This window comes from Camelus dromedarius, chromosome X (assembly GCF_036321535.1).
Source record: "Camelus dromedarius isolate mCamDro1 chromosome X, mCamDro1.pat, whole genome shotgun sequence".
Lineage (NCBI taxonomy): Eukaryota > Metazoa > Chordata > Mammalia > Artiodactyla > Camelidae > Camelus > Camelus dromedarius.
The window spans coordinates 96,060,246-96,080,462 of record NC_087472.1 but is presented as its reverse complement, the minus strand read 5'-3'; the positions used below and the strand labels follow the sequence as shown (position 1 = coordinate 96,080,462).

The 20,217-nt window shown below is 37.6% G+C and overlaps 1 protein-coding gene across 2 annotated transcripts in view; it reads left to right on the top strand.

Moving 5' to 3' along the window:
• Positions 1–20,217, top strand: part of POLA1 (DNA polymerase alpha 1, catalytic subunit) — a 265,803-nt gene that overhangs the window by 21,160 nt on the left and 224,426 nt on the right. For both annotated transcript variants that reach the window (XM_010986714.3, XM_031445684.2), the window contains exons 11-20: positions 2,069–2,181; positions 2,936–3,052; positions 4,458–4,532; positions 5,425–5,563; positions 6,286–6,440; positions 9,897–9,981; positions 14,135–14,196; positions 15,681–15,770; positions 17,705–17,821; positions 19,022–19,197. In XM_010986714.3, the coding sequence (XP_010985016.1) occupies positions 2,069–2,181; positions 2,936–3,052; positions 4,458–4,532; positions 5,425–5,563; positions 6,286–6,440; positions 9,897–9,981; positions 14,135–14,196; positions 15,681–15,770; positions 17,705–17,821; positions 19,022–19,197 (1,129 nt within the window). The remainder of the gene's footprint in view (positions 1–2,068; positions 2,182–2,935; positions 3,053–4,457; positions 4,533–5,424; positions 5,564–6,285; positions 6,441–9,896; positions 9,982–14,134; positions 14,197–15,680; positions 15,771–17,704; positions 17,822–19,021; positions 19,198–20,217) is intronic.

Below are 20,217 nucleotides of genomic sequence, written 5' to 3'. Positions count from 1 at the left end.
GGCTTCTGGGCTTCTCACCCTCGGTCTGCTCTGCTGTTCCGTGGTACTTCTTCCGTTGTGTCCTCTGTGATTGATGCCAACGGGTTAAATAAGACGGCTTTAAAAAAAAAAAGTCTTGTCATTTTCAGAAGGTTAAACAGTTTCATCATGATAGCAGGTTATGATCACTGAGCCTTGGTGAAATCAATGGTGCTAATAAAAACGAAGTACTCCCAAAGACTCTGTTATTGTTTCTCACTTTCTTACAGATTCTAAGTCAGTCAGTTGTTGCTGAATGCTCCATAATTATGAAAAGAATCTTACTCTTTGCATATGGGAAGATATCCTGTCTTCATTATGACTTTTTCAAGGTTGAATAATCCTGGCTGCACCTGGTTTCAGCTACTAACTTTAAGGGGAATGTAATCTTTGTTTACCATGATCTTTTTGTGGCAAATGAGGCATAAACAGTGTCAAATGTGTTGCATGAAGTGTGATATTAGTTTGACTGTAAAATGAGCTATTTGAATCTTTGAATCCAATATTAGGGTCTTTATTTTTCTTTGCATGGGATTTATTTTTTCATCTCTAACTGTTGTGAGGATGACTTTTAATTTTCTGAGCTACTGTGATTTTTTTTTTCTTTTTTAATCATCCCCACAGGCCTCCCTTCCCTCTCCCCTGTCTTCCCCCCACCCCCGTCTCTTACCCCAGCTGAAAATTACCCAACTCTTGTAAGAATTTTAATCATCTGCAGAAATGAAAATTCTGTATGGTCTTGTTTCTACTAGAATGAGTGACAAAAGGAAGCACTGATGAGCTATCTTGTGAAGCTAGAGTAATTGGCTTTGTGAACAGTAGCCTTTGCATGTGCCAGAATTTTCTTAGTGTCTCAGACAAGTGGCCCTGTGGAGTGGCTATGTTGATTACTGCCATCTAATTATTCACAGAGCCCAGGATTTTGCACAGTGACTGTCTCTTAGATTGACTGTCAAACCTCTGGAGTCCTTTCTTGGTGGCCAGTTTTCATGAACAATGACTTGATGTCCAGGAAGTCTTGGTTTTACTTGGTGGTATACATTACTTAGGGATCTCAAAAGGAGCCTGACTCCTGACTTAGTTACTAGACCGTTTGTTAAAACAGAAATAGAAGAGAGAGAGGAACATGACAAACACTACTTAGCCAGGTGTCTTAAGGATTCTGAGGTTTTAGAAAGGATGAAATAGGAGATAATAGTTGAACCCTATCAGGAGATATTTACTGTTACATGGAATAAGATATGAGATGAATTATATTTTTTCTCAAACACAATTTTATATACAGAAGAATACTGATGTATCATGCATAGTTATCCTTCCACATGAATGTTAATTTTTTTTTTTTTGGTGGAGGTACTGGGGATTGACCCAGGACCTCATGCATGCTAAGCATGTGCTCTATCACTAAGCTATACTCCCACCCTGGAATATTAATTTTTATTGGTAAGTACAGGTGCTGAAAAGGAATTTAGTATTTTCAGAGTACTCACAAGAGGTTTAAATAAGATTCATTGGAGAATAGTTTGCTTTTTTTGTTTCTCTTAATCTGGGTAATCCTGGTTCTAGGGAAAATGTTCTTTTTGTCCCTACACTGATCTAGGATGTCTCCCTAATTTTCGAGGTATCTCTACATTGATCTGGGATGGCTCCCTAATTCCCCAAGAATTTCTTCACTGACCTGAGGTGTCTCAGTAGTTACCCAGGTGTGTCTACTCAGGCCTGGAATGTCTCCCTAATAACTGAGGTTTGTCTCCATTTACCTGGAGTTTCTCTCTAATTCTAGGGAAAATGTTTCTCCCAAGTTAGAGAAACATTCTGTTCCCTGTCCTCCCAGGGGTCACAGGTTTTACTGGTGTGATATTGTCATGTGACATAAGTACTGAGTAAAGGGACTGGTCTTGGGGATTGAACAGCAGGTACAAATTTGCTGTAAAAAATGACTTACCATGAAAGCATAAATGTGTGGACACATTTAGTGAGCTTTTATATTGTCCCTTTAGTGAGGCATAATTGAAATGTTTATTTTCTCAGTTTTTCCTTCTTCTTTTAGGTGTGGTATTTCTGTTTGGCAAGGTTTGGATTGACTTCGCCAAGACTCACGTGAGCTGTTGTGTCATGGTGAAAAACATTGAACGAACGCTCTACTTCCTTCCCCGTGAAACGGTAAACCTTAATGATTAGCCTCTCACTCCAAGTACCTTCTGTGTTCTGCCACCAACCCTGTCCTTAGCAGGGCTGAGGGTTATCTACAACCTTGCTGCTTCTGTCTTGTTGTCTGCCTAGTGACCACTGATTGTCAGTGGCTCCATTAGAGATTGGGAGAAGTAGAGAAATGGAGTGAAACTGTTTTTCAACTTGTTAGGAAGAGTGTCAAAGTGCCCAAGTTTTAGTATATAATGCCATCTTTTCCCTCCAGTCCCCATGTCCATAATTATCCGGGTTGGGAGTATATGGCTTTAAATTCCGACGTGGCGTTTGGCCCAGTTTTCATGCTTTCGCTATACGGGCAGCAGTGCCATGTCCTCCCTGGCCATTTAACAAGGTCATTTCAACAAGATCAGTTTTGTTTGCTCTTTCTTTTTACTGGGACTTAATATCCACACTCCCCTCTTGACCCCAGCCCCTTCCCATTTCAGCTGAACTGTAAAGCCTCTTGGTCAGGATTTATAACACTATTCTCCCATTATGTAGGATCGATCATCTTTCTCTCTGGTTTGCTTTTAGGATGCCATTGGGATGAATTGGGCATTGGATTTAGTACATTTTTGGGTCTGTTTGTATCTTTGAATTCACCTTGTTCTATTAAATGTTTGAGTGAAGATGAAAATTGATTTAGACTTGGGTTTCTGGTGGGTGAAAACATCTTATGTACAGACACCTTTTTTTCCTCTCCCCTCTCCTCTCCATGGGAAAGCAGAAAATTGATCTAAATACAGGGAAAGAAAAAGGAACTCCAGTTACAATGAAGGATGTTTATGATGAATTTGACGAAAAAGTAGCAGCAAAATACAAAATTATGAAATTCAAGTCCAAGGTTTGTATTTGGTGATAATTTTTTCTAACTCTGTTTATTAGTTGTTTGTTAATTTGCTGATTTAGCAATAAGTTACTGCATGTCTTCTTTGTGCAAAATGCCTTCTGTGTGGCTATAATTTATTGAATGGAAATTCCATAGATATGAATATAAAACCAGTATGTCAGATTTGTAAAAATATTTTTCTTACTCTTTAAACTGTGTATAAAATGATGTTCACTAATTTGAATAAAAAGATAACTCGTAGCAAAGTAATTGCTTTCATTACTTGAAGAGTATCTTGTGCTTTTATGCCAAATGGAAAAGAAATTGTTCTGATCTTGTTTGTATTAGTTATTGCCAAGTTGTCTTGATCAGAAGGTTAAGTAAGTTTTTTTCTTTAAAGGGCAGGGACTGTGATGCTATTTCTGATTGAACAAAATTCTTCTATTCATGTGATACATACTGATCAATTGTCTTGATATTAATGAGATATCGATGCCTTTGGGCATCGTTGTGGGGGCTGTAACTCAACACAGCACACTGGCTATTAACAGTAATGGTAGTAAAGGGAGGAATGAGTTGCTGAAAACGAGGCTAACTGTCTTAACTATTTGAGCTTTGAATTGTGGCTGATGGATCAAGTCTCTAAAATTCTAGAAGCAATGTGGTGTAATAGTGATGAGTATAGGTGCTTGTGCTTTAAGTCTTAGCCCCACCACTTCCTGGTCTGACCTTGGACAAGTGATGAAGTGATGAGTGACTTCTCTGGGCCCATTTCTTCACCTGATAAATGGGGTCTTATTTCAAGAGCTGTTGAAAGGGTTAAGTCGGTTAATTCATATTAGGTAATTAGAACAGTCCTTATGTATATATAGCAAGCACTCAGTACCTGTGAGCTATAATTCCAATGTTTATTATTTTTTTTGGCAAGATGGAGTTGCTTAGTATCAAAGAATAGCAAATGGATTTTAGTGCATTAACATTGTAGAAATTTTTAATTTTTATTGCCTCTCTTTTTTTATTTTTTAAATTTTTGGAGGGGGTAGGTAATTAGGTTCACTTATTTGTTTATATTTAGAGGAGGTACTGGGGACTGAATTCAGGACCTCGTGCATGCTAAGCACGCGCTCTACCGCTTGAGCTATACCCTGCCCCTTTTATTGCCTCTCTTGAATGCAAATACTTCTTAAGTTCTCTAGTGTCCACAATAAGTCTTTTTAACATTTTGTCACTAGGTATTTTAGTCCCAGTTGAAAGGGGGAAAAGCTGCTTTTTTGGCTCTGTTTTCCTTTGTGTTCCATAATGATTAAATACCGTATCATGCAGTATGTATGTAATGCTTGTCAATTTAGTTTATGAAGTTTTTCATGATTTTTAATGATTTAATGATGTCTTAATGATTTTTAAATATCTACTTACCCAGGCAGTGGAAAAGAACTATGCTTTTGAGATACCTGATGTTCCAGAAAGATCCGAGTACTTGGAAGTTAGATACTCGGTAAGTCAAACAAGGAAGAGTAATGGCTTTTGGTTGAAAATGGGATTTTTATGTTTTTGAAATTTCATCTGGCTTTCAATTAGGAATACTGGCAGGGCTCCTCAAGCTCCCAGTTCGTTGAAGTGGACTTACAGCAAGGAGTAATTACAATGGATAAAATGAATTTAAATACATAGACTACAGGTTATACTACCTTTCTCTGCTTTCATATATGCATCTTTAAATAAATAAGTTGAGACAACTGCACAACTGTTTGTCAGGTGGACAGAATGCCACATGGTGGAGTTGAACATCATTAGTCTGTCACAGTGTCCCTCTGAGCAGTGGAAAGGTGAGGGAAGAGCGTCAGTAGCCTTGTTGTAGTGCTGCTCTTGCCCCCGTGACAGACAAGGTCATTGCTGCGGGATGTTAATTAACTGGACCTTAACCTCTCTTTACCTCTGTTCCAGTGTTCTTATCTCATGATGTTGGAAAAAGGAAACTTAAGAAAATGTTTCTGACAGTGGTGATGAAAAATACCGTGGAAGCATTTTGAATGAGTTCCACTCCCTTGCTTTCTTTCTTCTAATGGAGTGGTACTTATTTGGCCTTCTTTATCAGTAAGGCATGTACAGCTCTGGACAGAAATCCTCTTTTGGGGGAGCTTCTTGGCCCATTTTTCTTCTAATGGGTGTCATCAAGATGCATTATTTTGTCATTGTGAATTGTTTTTGTTTCCTACTGTGAATTGTTTTGGATTTCATTTGTGGCAAATTACATTTCATATATATCAAAGGGGTTTCTTCTGGTGGTTCACAGAGAGGCTTTTGTTTATTTCAAATACAGACTTGGGAAATGTGAAGTAATGGTTTTCAACAAAAAAGATTTTTTTTTTCTTCTGGGCCTTTTCCAGGCTGAAATGCCACAGCTTCCTCAGGATTTGAAAGGAGAAACTTTTTCTCATGTATTTGGGACCAACACATCCAGCTTGGAACTGTTCTTGATGAACAGAAAGATCAAAGGACCTTGTTGGCTTGAAGTAAAAAATCCACGTAAGGAAAAATTTCCTTTTAAAAGTGCTAAGTAAATCGCTGATAGATGCGGTTTTTAGAAGTTAAGGAATTGGTCTTTATTTCAGCGTGTCCGCTTCCTTCTTTATGTTGGTCTTTTCAAGGTCTTCCTTGAGTGAGTGTAGAGGGGTTTGTGGGGAATGACTGCTGCTGTGATACTTCGCATTTTAGTGGGAGAGGGGCTCAGCCCAGGCGGCCATTCAGGTACATCCTTCATTGTGCTGCTGTTGGTGTGGACTTCCGACCTGGCTGATGCGGCCCAGCTCTTCTCCATGGTGAACTGCTGACCTTTGAAGGAGGGAAGCGTCACTGCCCAGTGGGGATCGTGCTTGCACGGTCTCTTGCCTGATGTTTCTCAGTACTGTCATCTGTCACACACTGGTTTGTCTTCATGAATCTCTTAAACTGTTTCGTGATTCCTCCAAGGCACTGTTTTGGTTTTTAAAAACTTATTTTGGGTTCTGGATTTTTTTGGAAGGCAGATGAAAGCTGTGGACCTTTTTCCCAAGGAAGTGAACATATGTATACACACACACAAAGATTTGCATACAGTCCAATAATGTGGCTTATTTTTAGACGTAACAAGACATTTTTGTGAGAAGATAGGGTTGAAGACCATCTCAGTTAATCACAGACGTCTTCATTTTGGTAGTTTTTCTTTTTCGGTAAATAGCTATTGATCTATTGTATCTATTCTCTTTCAGAGCTCTTGGGTCAGCCAATCAGTTGGTGTAAAGTTGAGGCAATGGCCTTGAAACCAGACCTGATGAATGTAATTAAGGATGTCAGTCCTCCTCCACTCGTGGTCATGTCTTTCAGCATGAAGACAATGCAGAATGCAAAGACACATGAGAATGAGGTAAATAGGACAGATTTCGTACTTATGCCTTAGGTGTGGTACTTCCTGAACTTGCACAGCTTTTCTGTAAAGGAAAGTCGTTCTTTTTGGAGGGGAAAGAAAACTAATTCACTACCAAGCTCCATTTTGAAGAATGAATTGAATTTGTCTAGTGTTGGAGGTTTTTTTTTAAACTTAAATTGCTGGATTTTTTTTTGTTTTTAAAATTTTTTTAATTTTGGAGAACTTAAAGTGGATAATGAACTGCTATATACCAATCACTCATATTCACCAGTTAGCCAGATTTTGTCACACTCATTTATCCCTCTCTTTTTTTCCCTCCTGAAGTATTTTAAAGCTAATCTCAGACGTTGTGTCATTTTTCCTCTGTGTACTTCGGTACGCATCTCTCAAAACGTGCACACTTTCTTATAGAATGCCATTATCACACCTATTAACGTTAACAGTGATTCCTTGATACCATCTAAAATACCCAGTCCATAGTCACATGACTGTTCCTCAGAAATGTATTTTAGCGGCTGTTTTATTTGAATCAGGATTCGTATAAGATCCACAGATGATGTTTAATTTTTGTCTCTTGAATCTCTTTTAAGTGGCTGCAGCTCCTTTCCACCTCCTCCAGTTTTTTCAGTGACATTCACTTAATGAAAAATCATTATAGGTTGCCTCAAAGAATGACCCATTTTCTGTATTTGTTTGCTTCCTTGTATCATCAGATTTCTTACTGTATACCAGGGGTAGGCAAACTATGGCCTGTGGGCAAATCTAGCCCACCACCCATTTTTGTAAATAAAGTTTCATTGGAAGACAGTACATCTAGTCGTTTATGTATTGTCTACAGCTGCTTTTGTACTAGGCAGCAAAGTTATTAGTCATGACAGACCGTGTGACCTGAAAGCCTAAAATATTTACTGCCTGGCCCTTTACAGAAAAAGCACCCGCGCCTGCTTGTTAGCGCTGCAGAATTGATTAGATTCAGGTTTGACCTTTTTTTGGCCTAAATACTGTATTGGTGGTACGGTGTAATTCATATTGCATCATATCAGCAGGCACATAATGCCTGGTTAAAGCACTCCTAGTGGGGCTATGATTAATTAGTAGGTTCAAGTTTTTTAACTGTCGCAACCACTGATGTTTTGGGCTGGATAACTCATTGTAGAGGCTGTCCTGTGTATGGTGGGATGTTTACCAGTATGCCTGGCCTCTACTTGATGCCAAACATGACCCCTGCCCCCTAATTCTGACAACCAGAAATGCTTCCAGACATCTCCAAATGTCCCCTGGGCATAGGGGGCAGAATTGTTCCCAGTTGAGAGCCCAATGATCTGATTTTTGCCTGAATTTGTTATTTCATTAGGAGTTGTAAAATGTGGTTCTCTAATTCTGTCATCCTTCCATGTTTATTAAACGTGTTAAATATTAGAATGATTATTAGTTAAAGTTTCCTATAAAGTTACCCTTTCCTTATTAACCAGCACTATTTTGTTATGCTGCAATACTTTATATAAGAAGGGAACAATAAATGCATACTTTCTCTTCTTTTGCCAGTTTTCTGAGTAGGAAGTTGAGGACATACATTACATGTGTTGTTGAACAATGATTTGTTTATTTACTTTTGTTACTTATTTTTGTTTCCTCTTTTATGGACTCATTATAAACTCAGGCTTATTTATATATAGTCAGTATTTCAATCTATTGCAATCATTAATTATTGCTATTTTTAATGCTTAACTTTGGCTCTCTTCGGTCATTGGGAGCTGCTTTATGTTTTCTTCTGAATCCTTTTGACATTGAGGATCTTTTTTAACAGCAGCATTTTGGCAATTTTTTTTTAGTGTGTGATTTCATCTTTTAATAATAGCTAATACAGGAGACAGTTAATAGTTAAGTGTTTGGGAAAATTTTAATTCGTTAAAAAAAAAAATCCATCCTCCAGCAGCCAGAGTAAGGTTTCAAAATACCATTTCCTAATAAAGGAAATAGAACTCTGAAGAAATGGCTAATTTGGGGCTGGAAATGTCCAAGATAAGCCTGGAACGTCTTGTTATACTAGAAAACAAGGACAATATTAAAATCCACTGAAGATATGTCAGAAAGACGCAGGAGTCAACTTGAAGAGTTTCCTGTCAACAAAGATGGGACAATTTGAGCATGTGTAAGAATAACTGCAACAGATTGAAACACAGGAGTTCATAATGATAGTGTAAACACAGCACCGCATAGCTTACCTGTGAAGGGAACTAGGGAACCAACTCGCTTTGAAAACTGGTAAATAAAGGAATTGAATCAAGCATTTATCTTGACTTTTTTGAACACATACTGTACCTCAGGTAACCAAATCGTTGATTCAGGGAGGTTTCTCTTCATAGACGGTTTCCAGTTAATAAATGATGAAGGAAAAAAAAATGATGAAGGAAAAATTGAGTCTGACCACTTTGCAATCCCTAATGAAATAATGGGTCTAGGCAGTGATTTTCAGTGGCTGCCCTGATCACTAAAATTAGAGGTAACCCGACCTGATGTGATAACCAGTGATACCTCCAAAGTATTCTTGCCAAAAATTTGAACCTGATTTTGATCAAGCCTTTAGATTTACATATGAATATCCAGGCAGTACAGAAACAGAAAAAAAATACGTTAAATGATATTGCTGGGATAGATGCAGTAGAATCTGTACTGTGGGGTACTCTACCGGCACAACAACCCAGTTTCTTCAACAGATAAACTGCAGAGAAATAATAGGTGAGGAGGGATTGTACTTCATAGTTTTACCTGTCAACCACATGCAAAGTATGGATTTATTTGGTAAATAAAATTAAGATAGTTGGGAAAACATGAGAATTTGAATTCTGCCTGGATATTTAATGAGTTTAAGTAATTACTATTAATTGTATTAGCTGAGATGATCATACTGCATTTTAAAAACTTTTCATCTTTTAAAGTAGTAGTTCTCAGCTGGGCAAAATCCCCTTAAGGGGACTTCTGGCCATGTCTGGGGACGTTTTTAGTTGTCGCAGCTTGGAGATTGCGGGGATAGGGAGCAGTGCTGTAAGCAGCCAGGGATGCTGCTAAACATTCCACAGCGCATAGGGCAGCCCTACAGCGAAGAGTTGTTCAGCCTTAAGTGTCCATAGTGCTGAGGTTGAGAAACCCTGTTTTAGAGAGATCTGCTGAAATATTTCTGGATAAAGTGATAGATAAAGGGTTTTGCTTCAAAATAACAGGGCGGTGCGGGGAAGGCGGGATAGACAGGGCTATTGATGAGCTGATAATGGAAGCAGGATGATGGGTATATGAGAGGTGATTTTATTATTTTTTATTAAATACTTTCATAATAAAAAGTTAAAATACTCTTAAGGACTAAAATCTGTATCTTTACGTTCTTGGTGGTTTTGGTGAGAATGCCGGCTGCATAGTGGTGTCTGATAAGTGATTTGTTTTCTCTTTTCTTTGTAGATTATTGCTGTGTCAGCTTTGGTGCATCACAGCTTTGCGTTAGATAAAGCCCCCCCGCAGCCTCCCTTTCAGTCACACTTTTGTGGTATGTATTTTTTTAGCTTGTTAACTAATGGCTTAATTTTAATTTCTCTTACTTTCTTTCTAGCTGTTGGATCAGTAACTTGAAAAGGAAGTGTTTTCAAGAGCAGTTAGTGTATATTGTTAAAGAAGTTTTTTTTTAATTGAATTGTAGTTGATTTACAATATTGTGTTAGTTTCAGGTGTACAGCAAAGTGATTCACTTATACATATATATTTTTCAGATTATTTTCCATTGTAGGTTATTACAAGATACTAAGTATAGTTCCCTGTATAAATCCAGTGAATCTTTGTGGCTAATCTTGTTTTATGTATAGTAGTTTGCATCTGTTAATCTCATACTCCTAATTTATTCCCTCTTTCCTTTTGGTAACCATAAGTTTGTTTTCTACATTGGTGAGTCTATTTCTGTTTTGTATGTAGATTCATTTGTATTGTTTTTCAGATTCCACATGTAAGTGATACCATATATTTGTCTTTCTCTGTCTTTGTACCATATTTTCTGGATCCATCCATGTTGCTGCAAATGGCATTATTTCATTCTTTTTTATGGTTGAGTACTGTTCCATTGTATATATGTACCACACCTTCTTAAACCAGTTGTCTCTCCGTGGGCACTTGGGTTGTTTCCATGTCTTCGCTACTGTAAATAGTGCTGCTATGAACATTGAGATGCATGTGTCTTTTCAAATTAGAGTTTTCAACTTTTCTGAATATATGCCCAGGATTGTGATTGCTGAATCATATGATACCTCTATTTTTAGTTTTTTAAGGAACCTCCATACTGTTTTCCATAGTGGCTGCACCAATTTACATTTCCACCAGCAGTGTAGGAGGATTCCCTTTTCTCCACAACCTCTCCATTTATTATTTGTAGACTTTTTGATGATAGCCATTCTGACCAGTGTGAGGTGACACTTCCTTGTGGTTTTGATTTGCTTTTCTCTAATAATTAGTGATGTTTAACATCTTTTCATGTTATCTGTTGGCCATCTGTATGTCTTTGGAGAAATGTCTATTTAGGTCCTCTGTCCATTTTTTGATTCGGTTGTTTGTTTTCTAGATACTGAGTTGTATGAACTGTTTGTATATTTTGGATATTAACCTCTTGTTGGTCACATTGTTTGCAAATGTTTTCTCCCATTCCGTAGGTTGTCTTTTCGTTTTGTTGGTGATTTCCTTTGCTGTGCAAAAGCTTTTAAGTTTGATTAGATTCCATTTGTTTGTTTTTGTTTTTATTTGTTAAAGAAGTTTCTTTTGGTCAGCTGTGGACACAGAGTTTTATTGGATTGGTTGCTCCTGTTCAGCTGGTTAATTTTGTTCTAGGAGCAGAAGTCAGGCGGAAGTTTGATATCTTTTTTTCTGTTCCAGTGGTTACTCTCGTGGTGGAGTAGTTTTTTCCTGGGTCAAAATTATGCTGTAACTATTTTCTTTTCATGATGTCATTCTAAAAGCCTGTATTAGGAGCCTGGCCAAAGTTTTCTGTGTGATGAGACAAGATGCCAAGGCATAAGTGAATGTTTACCTATCTGGGAGGAGTTACAGTAATATCAAGTTGGAGTTGGGTTGTGCTGGGCACAAAATTCAGTGGGTGAAACTGTTCCACAGAATTCTCCATGCCATGAGTCAGTCTTTTATGTTTTTAATTAGTTTTAGTTTAGTTTTTTCTTGGTGGGGGGAGGTGGTAGTTAGGTTTATTTATTTAGTTATTTTTTTAATGGAGGTATTGGAGGTTGAACCCAGGGACTCATGCATGCTCTACCACTGAGCTATACCCTCCTACCCCCATGAGTCAGTCTTCATGGAAGATTCTGAAAATTCCATGTTGAGAACTTGGCCAGTTAAGTAATCATTTTTTGTTTAAAAGAAAAAACAATAAAGGCATAACGCTATTGATCTGTTATGCTTCCTGGTATCTTTTCCAGTCCAGAACCAGAGATTAACTGGGACAACATCTCCTGTCTGGTTTCCCAGATATTAGGAAAGTGAAACTAGGGAAGTGAGCAAAGAAGGGAGGGTGATGTATTATTATTGTGAAGTTTTACCTCTTAAGTTGAGTGGAGTACACAGGACAAAATGATGGGGATAGCTTGGAGAATATGTGAAGAGAGCAGTCATTAGCTCATTTCAGCATTTACCTCTGAGTATGTCACTGTGAGCAGCTCCTGTGAATGGCTTGGAACTTAGAGTGTAGTGGGGGAAGCTTTGGTCATCTTTTCTAGCTTTGAGAAGGTTGGACTGAGTTCCTCTATTGTATGCTGGTTGAGGTTTTGGTTGTGGTAAGGATTTCCTTTGGGAAAGACTTAAATATCCTCCATTCTGACTTAGATTGCTAGCAAGTGTTTTATCAAAGCAGTTTAACAATGGTGGGGACTTAGTGTTCTGTGCTTTGCTATTCTTTGTTTTTAGATTTAATTTTTAAACTTTGAAAAAATTGAGGTATAATTGACATGTAACATTGTATTAGTTTCAGGTGTACAACATAATGATGCTGTATTTGTATATGTAGTTAATATCCATCACTATAGTTATAAAAAACTTCTTGTGATAAGAACTTTTAAGATTTATTATCTTAGCAAGTTTCAAATATGCAATACAGAATTATTAATTATAGTCACCATGCTGTGCCTTATATCCCCAAGACTTATTTATTTTATAGCTAGAACTTTCTGCCTTTGTACCCCGTACCACTCCCCCCCGGTAGTCACTATGTGTTCTCTCTATCTGTGAGCTCCTTTCATTTTCTTTCCTGTTTTTTTGATTCCATATATAAGTGAGATTATACAATATTTGTCTTTCTCTGTCTGTCTTATTTAGCATAATGCCCTCTAAATCCATCCAGGTTGTTACAAATAGCAAGGGTTTCTTTTAATGGCTGAATAATATTCCATTGTATAAATATATCACATTTTCTTTTTTCATTCATCCGCTGATGGACACTGTGGTTGCTTTCATGTGTTGGCTATTGTAAATAATGTTGCAGTGAACATAGGGATGCATATATCTTTTCAATTTACTGTTTTCATTTTCTTCAGATAAATTCTCAGAAGCGGAATTGATGGATTAAATGGTTGTTCTATTTTTAAGTTTCTAAGGAAACTCCATACTGTTTTCCATAGTGACTGTACCAGTTTACATTCCCACCGACAGTGCACAAGGGTTCCTTTTTCTCTACATCCTCACCAACACTTATGTTTTGTCTTTTGGTAATAACCATTCTAACAGGTGTGAGGTAATATCTCATTGTGGTTTTCATTTGTGCTTCTCTGATTTGTGACCTTTTCATGTACCTGGTGGCCATCTATATGTCTTTAGAAAAATGTCTGTTCAGCTCCTTTGCCCATTTTTTTAGTGAGGTTTTTTTTGTTGTTATTATTGAATTGTATGAGTTTTTAAAAATATATATTTTGGATATTAATCTCTTATCAGATATATTACTTGCAAATATTTTCTCCCATTTGGTGGATTGCCTGTTCATTTTGTTAATGATTTCCTTTGTTGTGCAGAGGTTTTGTACCTTGATGTAGTCCCACATGTTTATTTTTGCTTTTGGTGTCAAATCCAAAAAGTCATTGCAAAGACCAATGTCAAGGAACTTACTGCTTATGTTTTCTTCTAGGATTTTTATGGTTTCAGGTCTTATGTTCAAGCTTTTAACTCCTTTTGAGTTAGTTTTTTGTTTATGGTATAAGATAGTGGTCCAGTTTCATTATCTTATGTGGCTGTCCAGTTTTGTCAGCATCATTTATTGAAGAAACTATCCTTTCTCCATTGTTTATTCTTGGCTCCTTTGTCATAAATTGACCATGTTATGCATTGGTTTACTTCTGAGCTCTCTATTCTGTTTCATTGATCTGTATGTCTGTTTTTATGCCAATACCATACCATTTTGATTCCTGTAGCTTTGTAGTACAGTTTGAAATCAGGGAGTGTGATGCCTCCTGCTTCTTTCTTCTTTCTCAAGATTGCTTTGGCTATTCAGGGTCTTCTGTGGTTCCATATGAATTTTAGGATAGTTTGTTTTGGTGACTCTTTAGGGATTAGAGGGAATTTATTTGTATTTAAGATGGTTTCCATTCAGATACATGCAGTGTATGTGTACTTGAAATTGGACTATGATGGATGTTGAAATCTTTATTTTTTTTCCTTTTTTACAGTTGTATCTAAACCAAAGGACTGTATTTTTCCATATGATTTCAAAGAAAGCATTAAGGAAAAGGTAAAAACCTCATTATTTATTCCTTTTAAATATGAAATATCTATTTGTTTAAAAAGAAAGGGAGAATGTTGTGGATTTGTGGATTAGTAGAAATAGGCTATTTTATATGTTAATTTATTAGATCTATTCTTGCTAGATTGGACTATGGCATTAATCCATTAAAAATGTATTAGAAGCATAAAACTAGAAACATTATTTAACAATGTTTACATGTTTCCTCCTGTGAAAATAATGGGATTTGACACCTTATTAATAGATGGGGTGTTCTCAAACCCTCCTTCAGATAGCTTAATTGGAAGTTTTTCCAAAATTGCGTGATCTCGTGATTACGGTTTTGGGGAAGTGTTGAATTACCTCCCCGTCCTCCCCTCGCCTCCTTGAAGGAAGTCAGGAGAAGTTGGGAATGCTGTGGATATTATGTATATTAAAGGAGATGTATATTGGAAAGGTTAATGTGGGCTGGGCCATAACTGATCAGTTATCTCTAGTCTCCCAGTACACTCCATGAAGAAGTTTTCATGGGTTCTTAATAAAATGGCGAGGAGAAGTAATATAATGTAGTAATTTTTCATAAAGATAAATGTATTCAGTATAAAGCATTTCTTTTTTGAAGAGTATGCTTTTTCTTTCATGAAATGCTTGTGCTGGTAAATTTGTAGCTTTGTTTTTTTAATGTCCTCACTTGACAGAATTAAAAGTTAGTAACCTTGCCATGTTCCACTTATTTTAAATTGATTTGAGAAGTCGAGTAGTCTGGGGTACTATTGGATCAGACTCTTATTTGTGAGGTGCCCCGAAATACCTATCTAAGTAAAATGACCCAGGAAAGTTCCATTAGAGTCAAACTGATATTTTTTAGCCGAGCTAGTTGTCAAAAACATAGCCATCAACTTCCATTTTAGGAGTCTTAATAAGAGGGGATCTTTTGAATACCTGGTTTATATTGAGTAATCCAAGTGGAAGCCTTTTGTGTGTAAATAGGTTTTATTTATAACTTAAGATACTTAGAATTCTTAAATGTGTGTTTGTTTTTAGTCTAGTTTCTTATTTATGGATTTTTACACCACTATTTGGGATTTGTTCATACAATCCTTGGAATCTCTTAATGTGGTGTATACATAAACAGTGAAGTCTGTCAGGGATTATATGGGAAAGTAAGTAATGTTTTTGATAGGTACTCTGATTCATATGCTATAAAAGGTGTCCAGATGCACAAGCATGTCCCTATGGAGGGACATTTTTGCACTTGATAGTACTCAGCACTTAAAATTTTGCTTCATGCACATGCTATTACTAGAATGAGCTCTTCAGAGATTTTGTGCAATTATTACTGCAAAATCTGGAATCAGGAATTTTATTGCTGCATTTAGTTTTGAAATGGATGGTTTCTTTTAACCCTAAGAAATCTTATCCTGTTTGAACAAGGAGCCGAGGTATAGTACTTGAGAGTAAAGATAAATGACTGGTATGTTTTTATCTAACAGAATGTGAAGGTTGAGGTTGCTGCAACAGAACGAACACTGCTAGGTTTTTTCCTTGCGAAAGTTCACAAAATAGATCCTGATATCATTGTGGTGAGTAGATGTTTATCATGTCGTGGGGAAGCTCTTCATTCCTTAGTTCTTTTCAGTGTGACTTGATTGGTACTTTTTGAGTGGCAAAGAATCTTTTCAGAGTGAAATGACCCTGTGGACTGGTAGAGAATTGCTGTACTTTCTGTTTACAGAAAGGAGAAAAAATCCCAGCCCACTACAGGATAGTTTTTTCCCCTCTAATAGAAAAGCAACTCATGAATTACTGTTGAATTTTAGGATACACCTGTTATTTACAGTGAGAGAGCAGCCCAGAAGTAGGTAAACTCATGTCAACTGTTAATGTCTCCAAAATTTTGGCTTAGTGGTCCAGTTGTATAGGGGTCACAGGAGTGAATTCTCTTGGTTTGGTGTAAATCCCCAAAGTATGAATATTTTAATTTTATGAGCTCAGTGGATCTCTATGACATACTCCTTTGAGAGCTCATGGCTAGGAATCTTTTTTTCTCTTGATGACCGAATATGTTTGCCCTAAATAGTAAGTGGTAACAATTCATTGTGTTGTCTTTGCCAGTTTGGAAGAATCCTACCTAAAGCAACATTTTGCTTTGTTGCCTCTGGCCTTCCTTCTTTTGTAGACTCCTTGGTAGGAGTTCTTCCTTTTATCTTTTTTCTGGGTTAATGGACCAATTAAATTATATTGTGCTTTGGGGGTTTTTTTGGAGGAAAGTAGGATATAAATGCCTGTACTTTAAGTGATCTCAGTAATTTGGTTACATTGAAACCTTGTGAAAATGTTTGCCATCTATTTCTCTGTGTTCATTTTTGCTCATGGACTTCTCTACTGGTGACGGTGTAGCCAAAGTACTGAGAGCTTGTAGGTTCTCAGTGTCTCTGCACCCACTTCCCTTAGGATACTTCAGGACCCATCTTGAAAGTGCCAGGAAGATTCTGTCCACAGTGCCCTCCTGTGGTGCTTAGGTTCAGCATCAGGCCCTCACCCAGTCTCCACTAGCAATCTGTCTTGGTCCCCAAGGGGATGTCTTGAAGTCTAAGGTAGCTGGCCTACCTTAGGGTGTTAAAGCCAAGGCTGTGTGAGAAATCCAAACTGATATAAGACAGAATCCTGACACGGATTTGAGTCCCTAATCCTGGGCATGATAATTTGGAAATGAGACTTCCTCATGTCCTTTAGATCTCTCAGTTTAATAGACAAACCTGCCATAAATATATATTGGTATGTATTTTTATTTAAAATTAATAACAACTAAATCTATTGATTCATTTTAAACTTCATCTAGTTTTTTTAAATAGATATAAGCAGTGAACCATATCATTCACATGATGGGAATTAGCAGTACAGAAATGGAGAATTTGGTTGCATTTTTTAATTTTTTTTTTTACTTGGGAAATTTTTGTTTCCATGTTTTTAACAAGTTTCTTATTGAACTATCAAGTTGGTATTATGTTTGTTTTGTTGCACGTTGATTGAGTCTAAATCAGTAGTGTTTGAACTCAATTCTTTAAGAAACTAGATGCAGTTCCCGAGTTTTCTAAGGAGTCTAAACTGTCGCAAAACAGCTGGGTTCTCGGTTTTTTAGGAAGTAAAATGGAATTGTTCACATACAGCTTTTACTGATCACCTAAAAAGTATGGGACATTAAAATTTGCATTTGCCTTCGAGACTGTGAGGCATGAGCTGCAAATTAAAAGACATCATATGAACCTTGCATCAATTAGGATAAAATAAAGTTTATTCCAGCAATCTGCTTAGCAGCCTTGTTAATGTCAAGGCTAATGAACGCCGCTGATGAATACATTCCTGAAGAAGAAAGGACCCCAATCGGAGGTAAGCTCATGATGCCTTCAATTAGAGACCAGAAAAAGAAAGGGCAAAGAAATTCTACGCATATGGAGATAAATCCTCTAATTTGTGTTTGTTATAATGTTATTGGCTGCCTTCTTTTTCTGACTAGGGTCATAATATTTATGGATTTGAACTGGAAGTGCTACTGCAGAGAATTAACGTGTGCAAAGTTCCTTATTGGTCCAAGATAGGTCGGCTGAAGCGATCCAACATGCCAAAGCTTGGGGTAATAATACTTTTGAAAATTTTACTTCTCTGTTTGGTTTCTTTATATGGAGTAACTACCAGGGAGCACATTGCGCTTCTCTGACTAGGAACCGGTTACCTTATGGCAGGACATTTTAACTTTGGCACCAAACATCTTTTCCTTTGACTCCAACATTTTATTGGTAAAGGTGCTGGTAGTTTTAAAAGTCAACTCTTAGAATCTAGAGACAGCACATGTGTTAGCTCCACTCGGAGTCCCTCAGAGCAGAGCTGCAGGGTTCAGCAATCCTGTTCTCATTCAGGAAGGAGATGGGAAGGAGGAACGGGAGGGGGCAGACACTGAGTGTGTAAGAAGGCAACAGGCTGCGTGCCTGCTGTGTTTATTCTGTCTCACAGCAACTCCGGGTTTATTGCACGTTCTCACGGGGGTGGCTGAACTCGTGCTAGATCTCCGAGCTAGTAAAGGGACGAACTAAAATTTTGAACCCAGGCCCCATCTGACTCTCTGAAAACTTGTGTACTTTTCGTCCTACCTGCTTGCTTCACTTAAGGGAGGTTTTGGTGGTTTTTGTATGAAGCACCTTCATTTCCTAGACCTGAGACTGCTCAGTGCTTGGAGTCTTACTTTACTTAAAGCTTATAAGCAAAATGGCATGCTGCCTTGGAATCTGTACCTTTTAGAATGCTCTCCAGAGGGTTCTGTTGCCGCTGATTGGGGTTGGGGCCGATGCTCTTGCTTCTTTTCCTATTCATGTCTTTAAGGTGATAGAGTCATTGTTAACACTTCAAACACTTGCTTTGCTGACTCCTTACCTGCTTCAAGGTTCCTCATATGGCATCTTCTCAGGGAGGTCTACCTGGACCACCTTATTTAAGATGCAGTCCCCCCAAGTTCCTTGTTCCCCTCACCTTATTCTAGTTTCTCTTTTCCATGTACTTACTACCTCCTAAAACTGTATAATTTCTTTTTTTATTGTGTATTTCAAATGAGATCAGAAATCCTTTCTATTTTGCTCACCACTGTATTCTGAGTGCCTACAACAGTGTCAGATACATAGTGAACGTTCAAAAAGGTTTGACTGACAGCTGAATGAACGCATGAATGGAAGAGTGAGAGTTTCATCCTTCTAATTTTGGGGCCAGTCTCATAGCAGGTTAGAAGGAAATGTTCTCAGTCTCTGCTCTTCAATGGGATTTGTTTTTGGTCCTCCTCTTATAGGGCAGGAGTGGATTTGGTGAAAGAAATGCTACCTGTGGCCGAATGATCTGTGATGTAGAAATTTCAGCAAAGGAATTGATTCGTTGTAAAAGCTACCATTTGTCTGAACTTGTTCAACAGATTCTGAAAACAGAAAGGGTTGTAATCCCGGTGGAAAATATACGAAATATGTACAGGTATGATCCTGAATGCTTCAGAATTTGTCTGTCTTGAAATTAGCAACAGCAAGATGCCAGAATCATCCTGAGGCTGGAGCGACAGGTGCCTGTGGTGCTGTGGAGGGGAATTGTCTGTCTTCATGTCTGCGTCACCATCTCCATTACTGTAGTCATTTGAATTATTTTGCCTTTTGAATTATTCTAATTTTATCGGAATATCTCCCTCACTTAACACCATCTTGATGTTTCCTGATAGCAGTTTGGAAATTGATGTCATATTTAGGTTTCCATCCTTAATATCATTAATTTAGAAATTAATGCAAATATTTTAGAAATATAAAAACTGAGAAATCATTTAGTTACTTGCAGATGTTGCAGATTGTTTCTTTAGTCCAGCTTTATTGAGGTCAAATTTGACAAATAAAAATTGTATTTTGTGTAAGGTATACAACCTGAAGTTTGGTACATAATCAAGCTAATTAACGTACCCATCACTTCACACAGTCGCTACTTTTTTTTCTTTTGTGGTGAGAACACTTAAGATTTATCCCTCTTTGGGAATTTCAAGTATACAATACAGTATTGTTGTTAACTGTAGTCACATTGCTGTACATTGGATTTCTGGAACTTACTCATTTTGCATAACTGAAACTTTGAGCTTGGTATTTCTTAAATAAGGTTTCTCCTACCCTCTGGCCACTTCTCATTCTTTGCCTGTTCCTCCTGAGTCCTCAGACTGCTTCTCTTTTGGACTGCGCTCCCTCCCTGGGTGATACCGTCAAGTCTCAGGAATTGCAATCCTCTGTGGGTGCTGATGCCTCCCGCCAGCGTAGCTTCATCTCCCCTGAATTCCAGGCTCATGTCTCCACCTGCCTGTTCTACTGGATGTCGCGAAGTCCTGTCTGCTCTGTCTTCAAAATATGTCTGTATGCGACCACTTCTTTTCCCCTCCATTGGACCCACCCTGGTCCAAGCCACCATCCTCTTTCTCCTGGGTCACTGGGTCTTACATTAGCCTCTTTACTTGTCTCCTTGGTT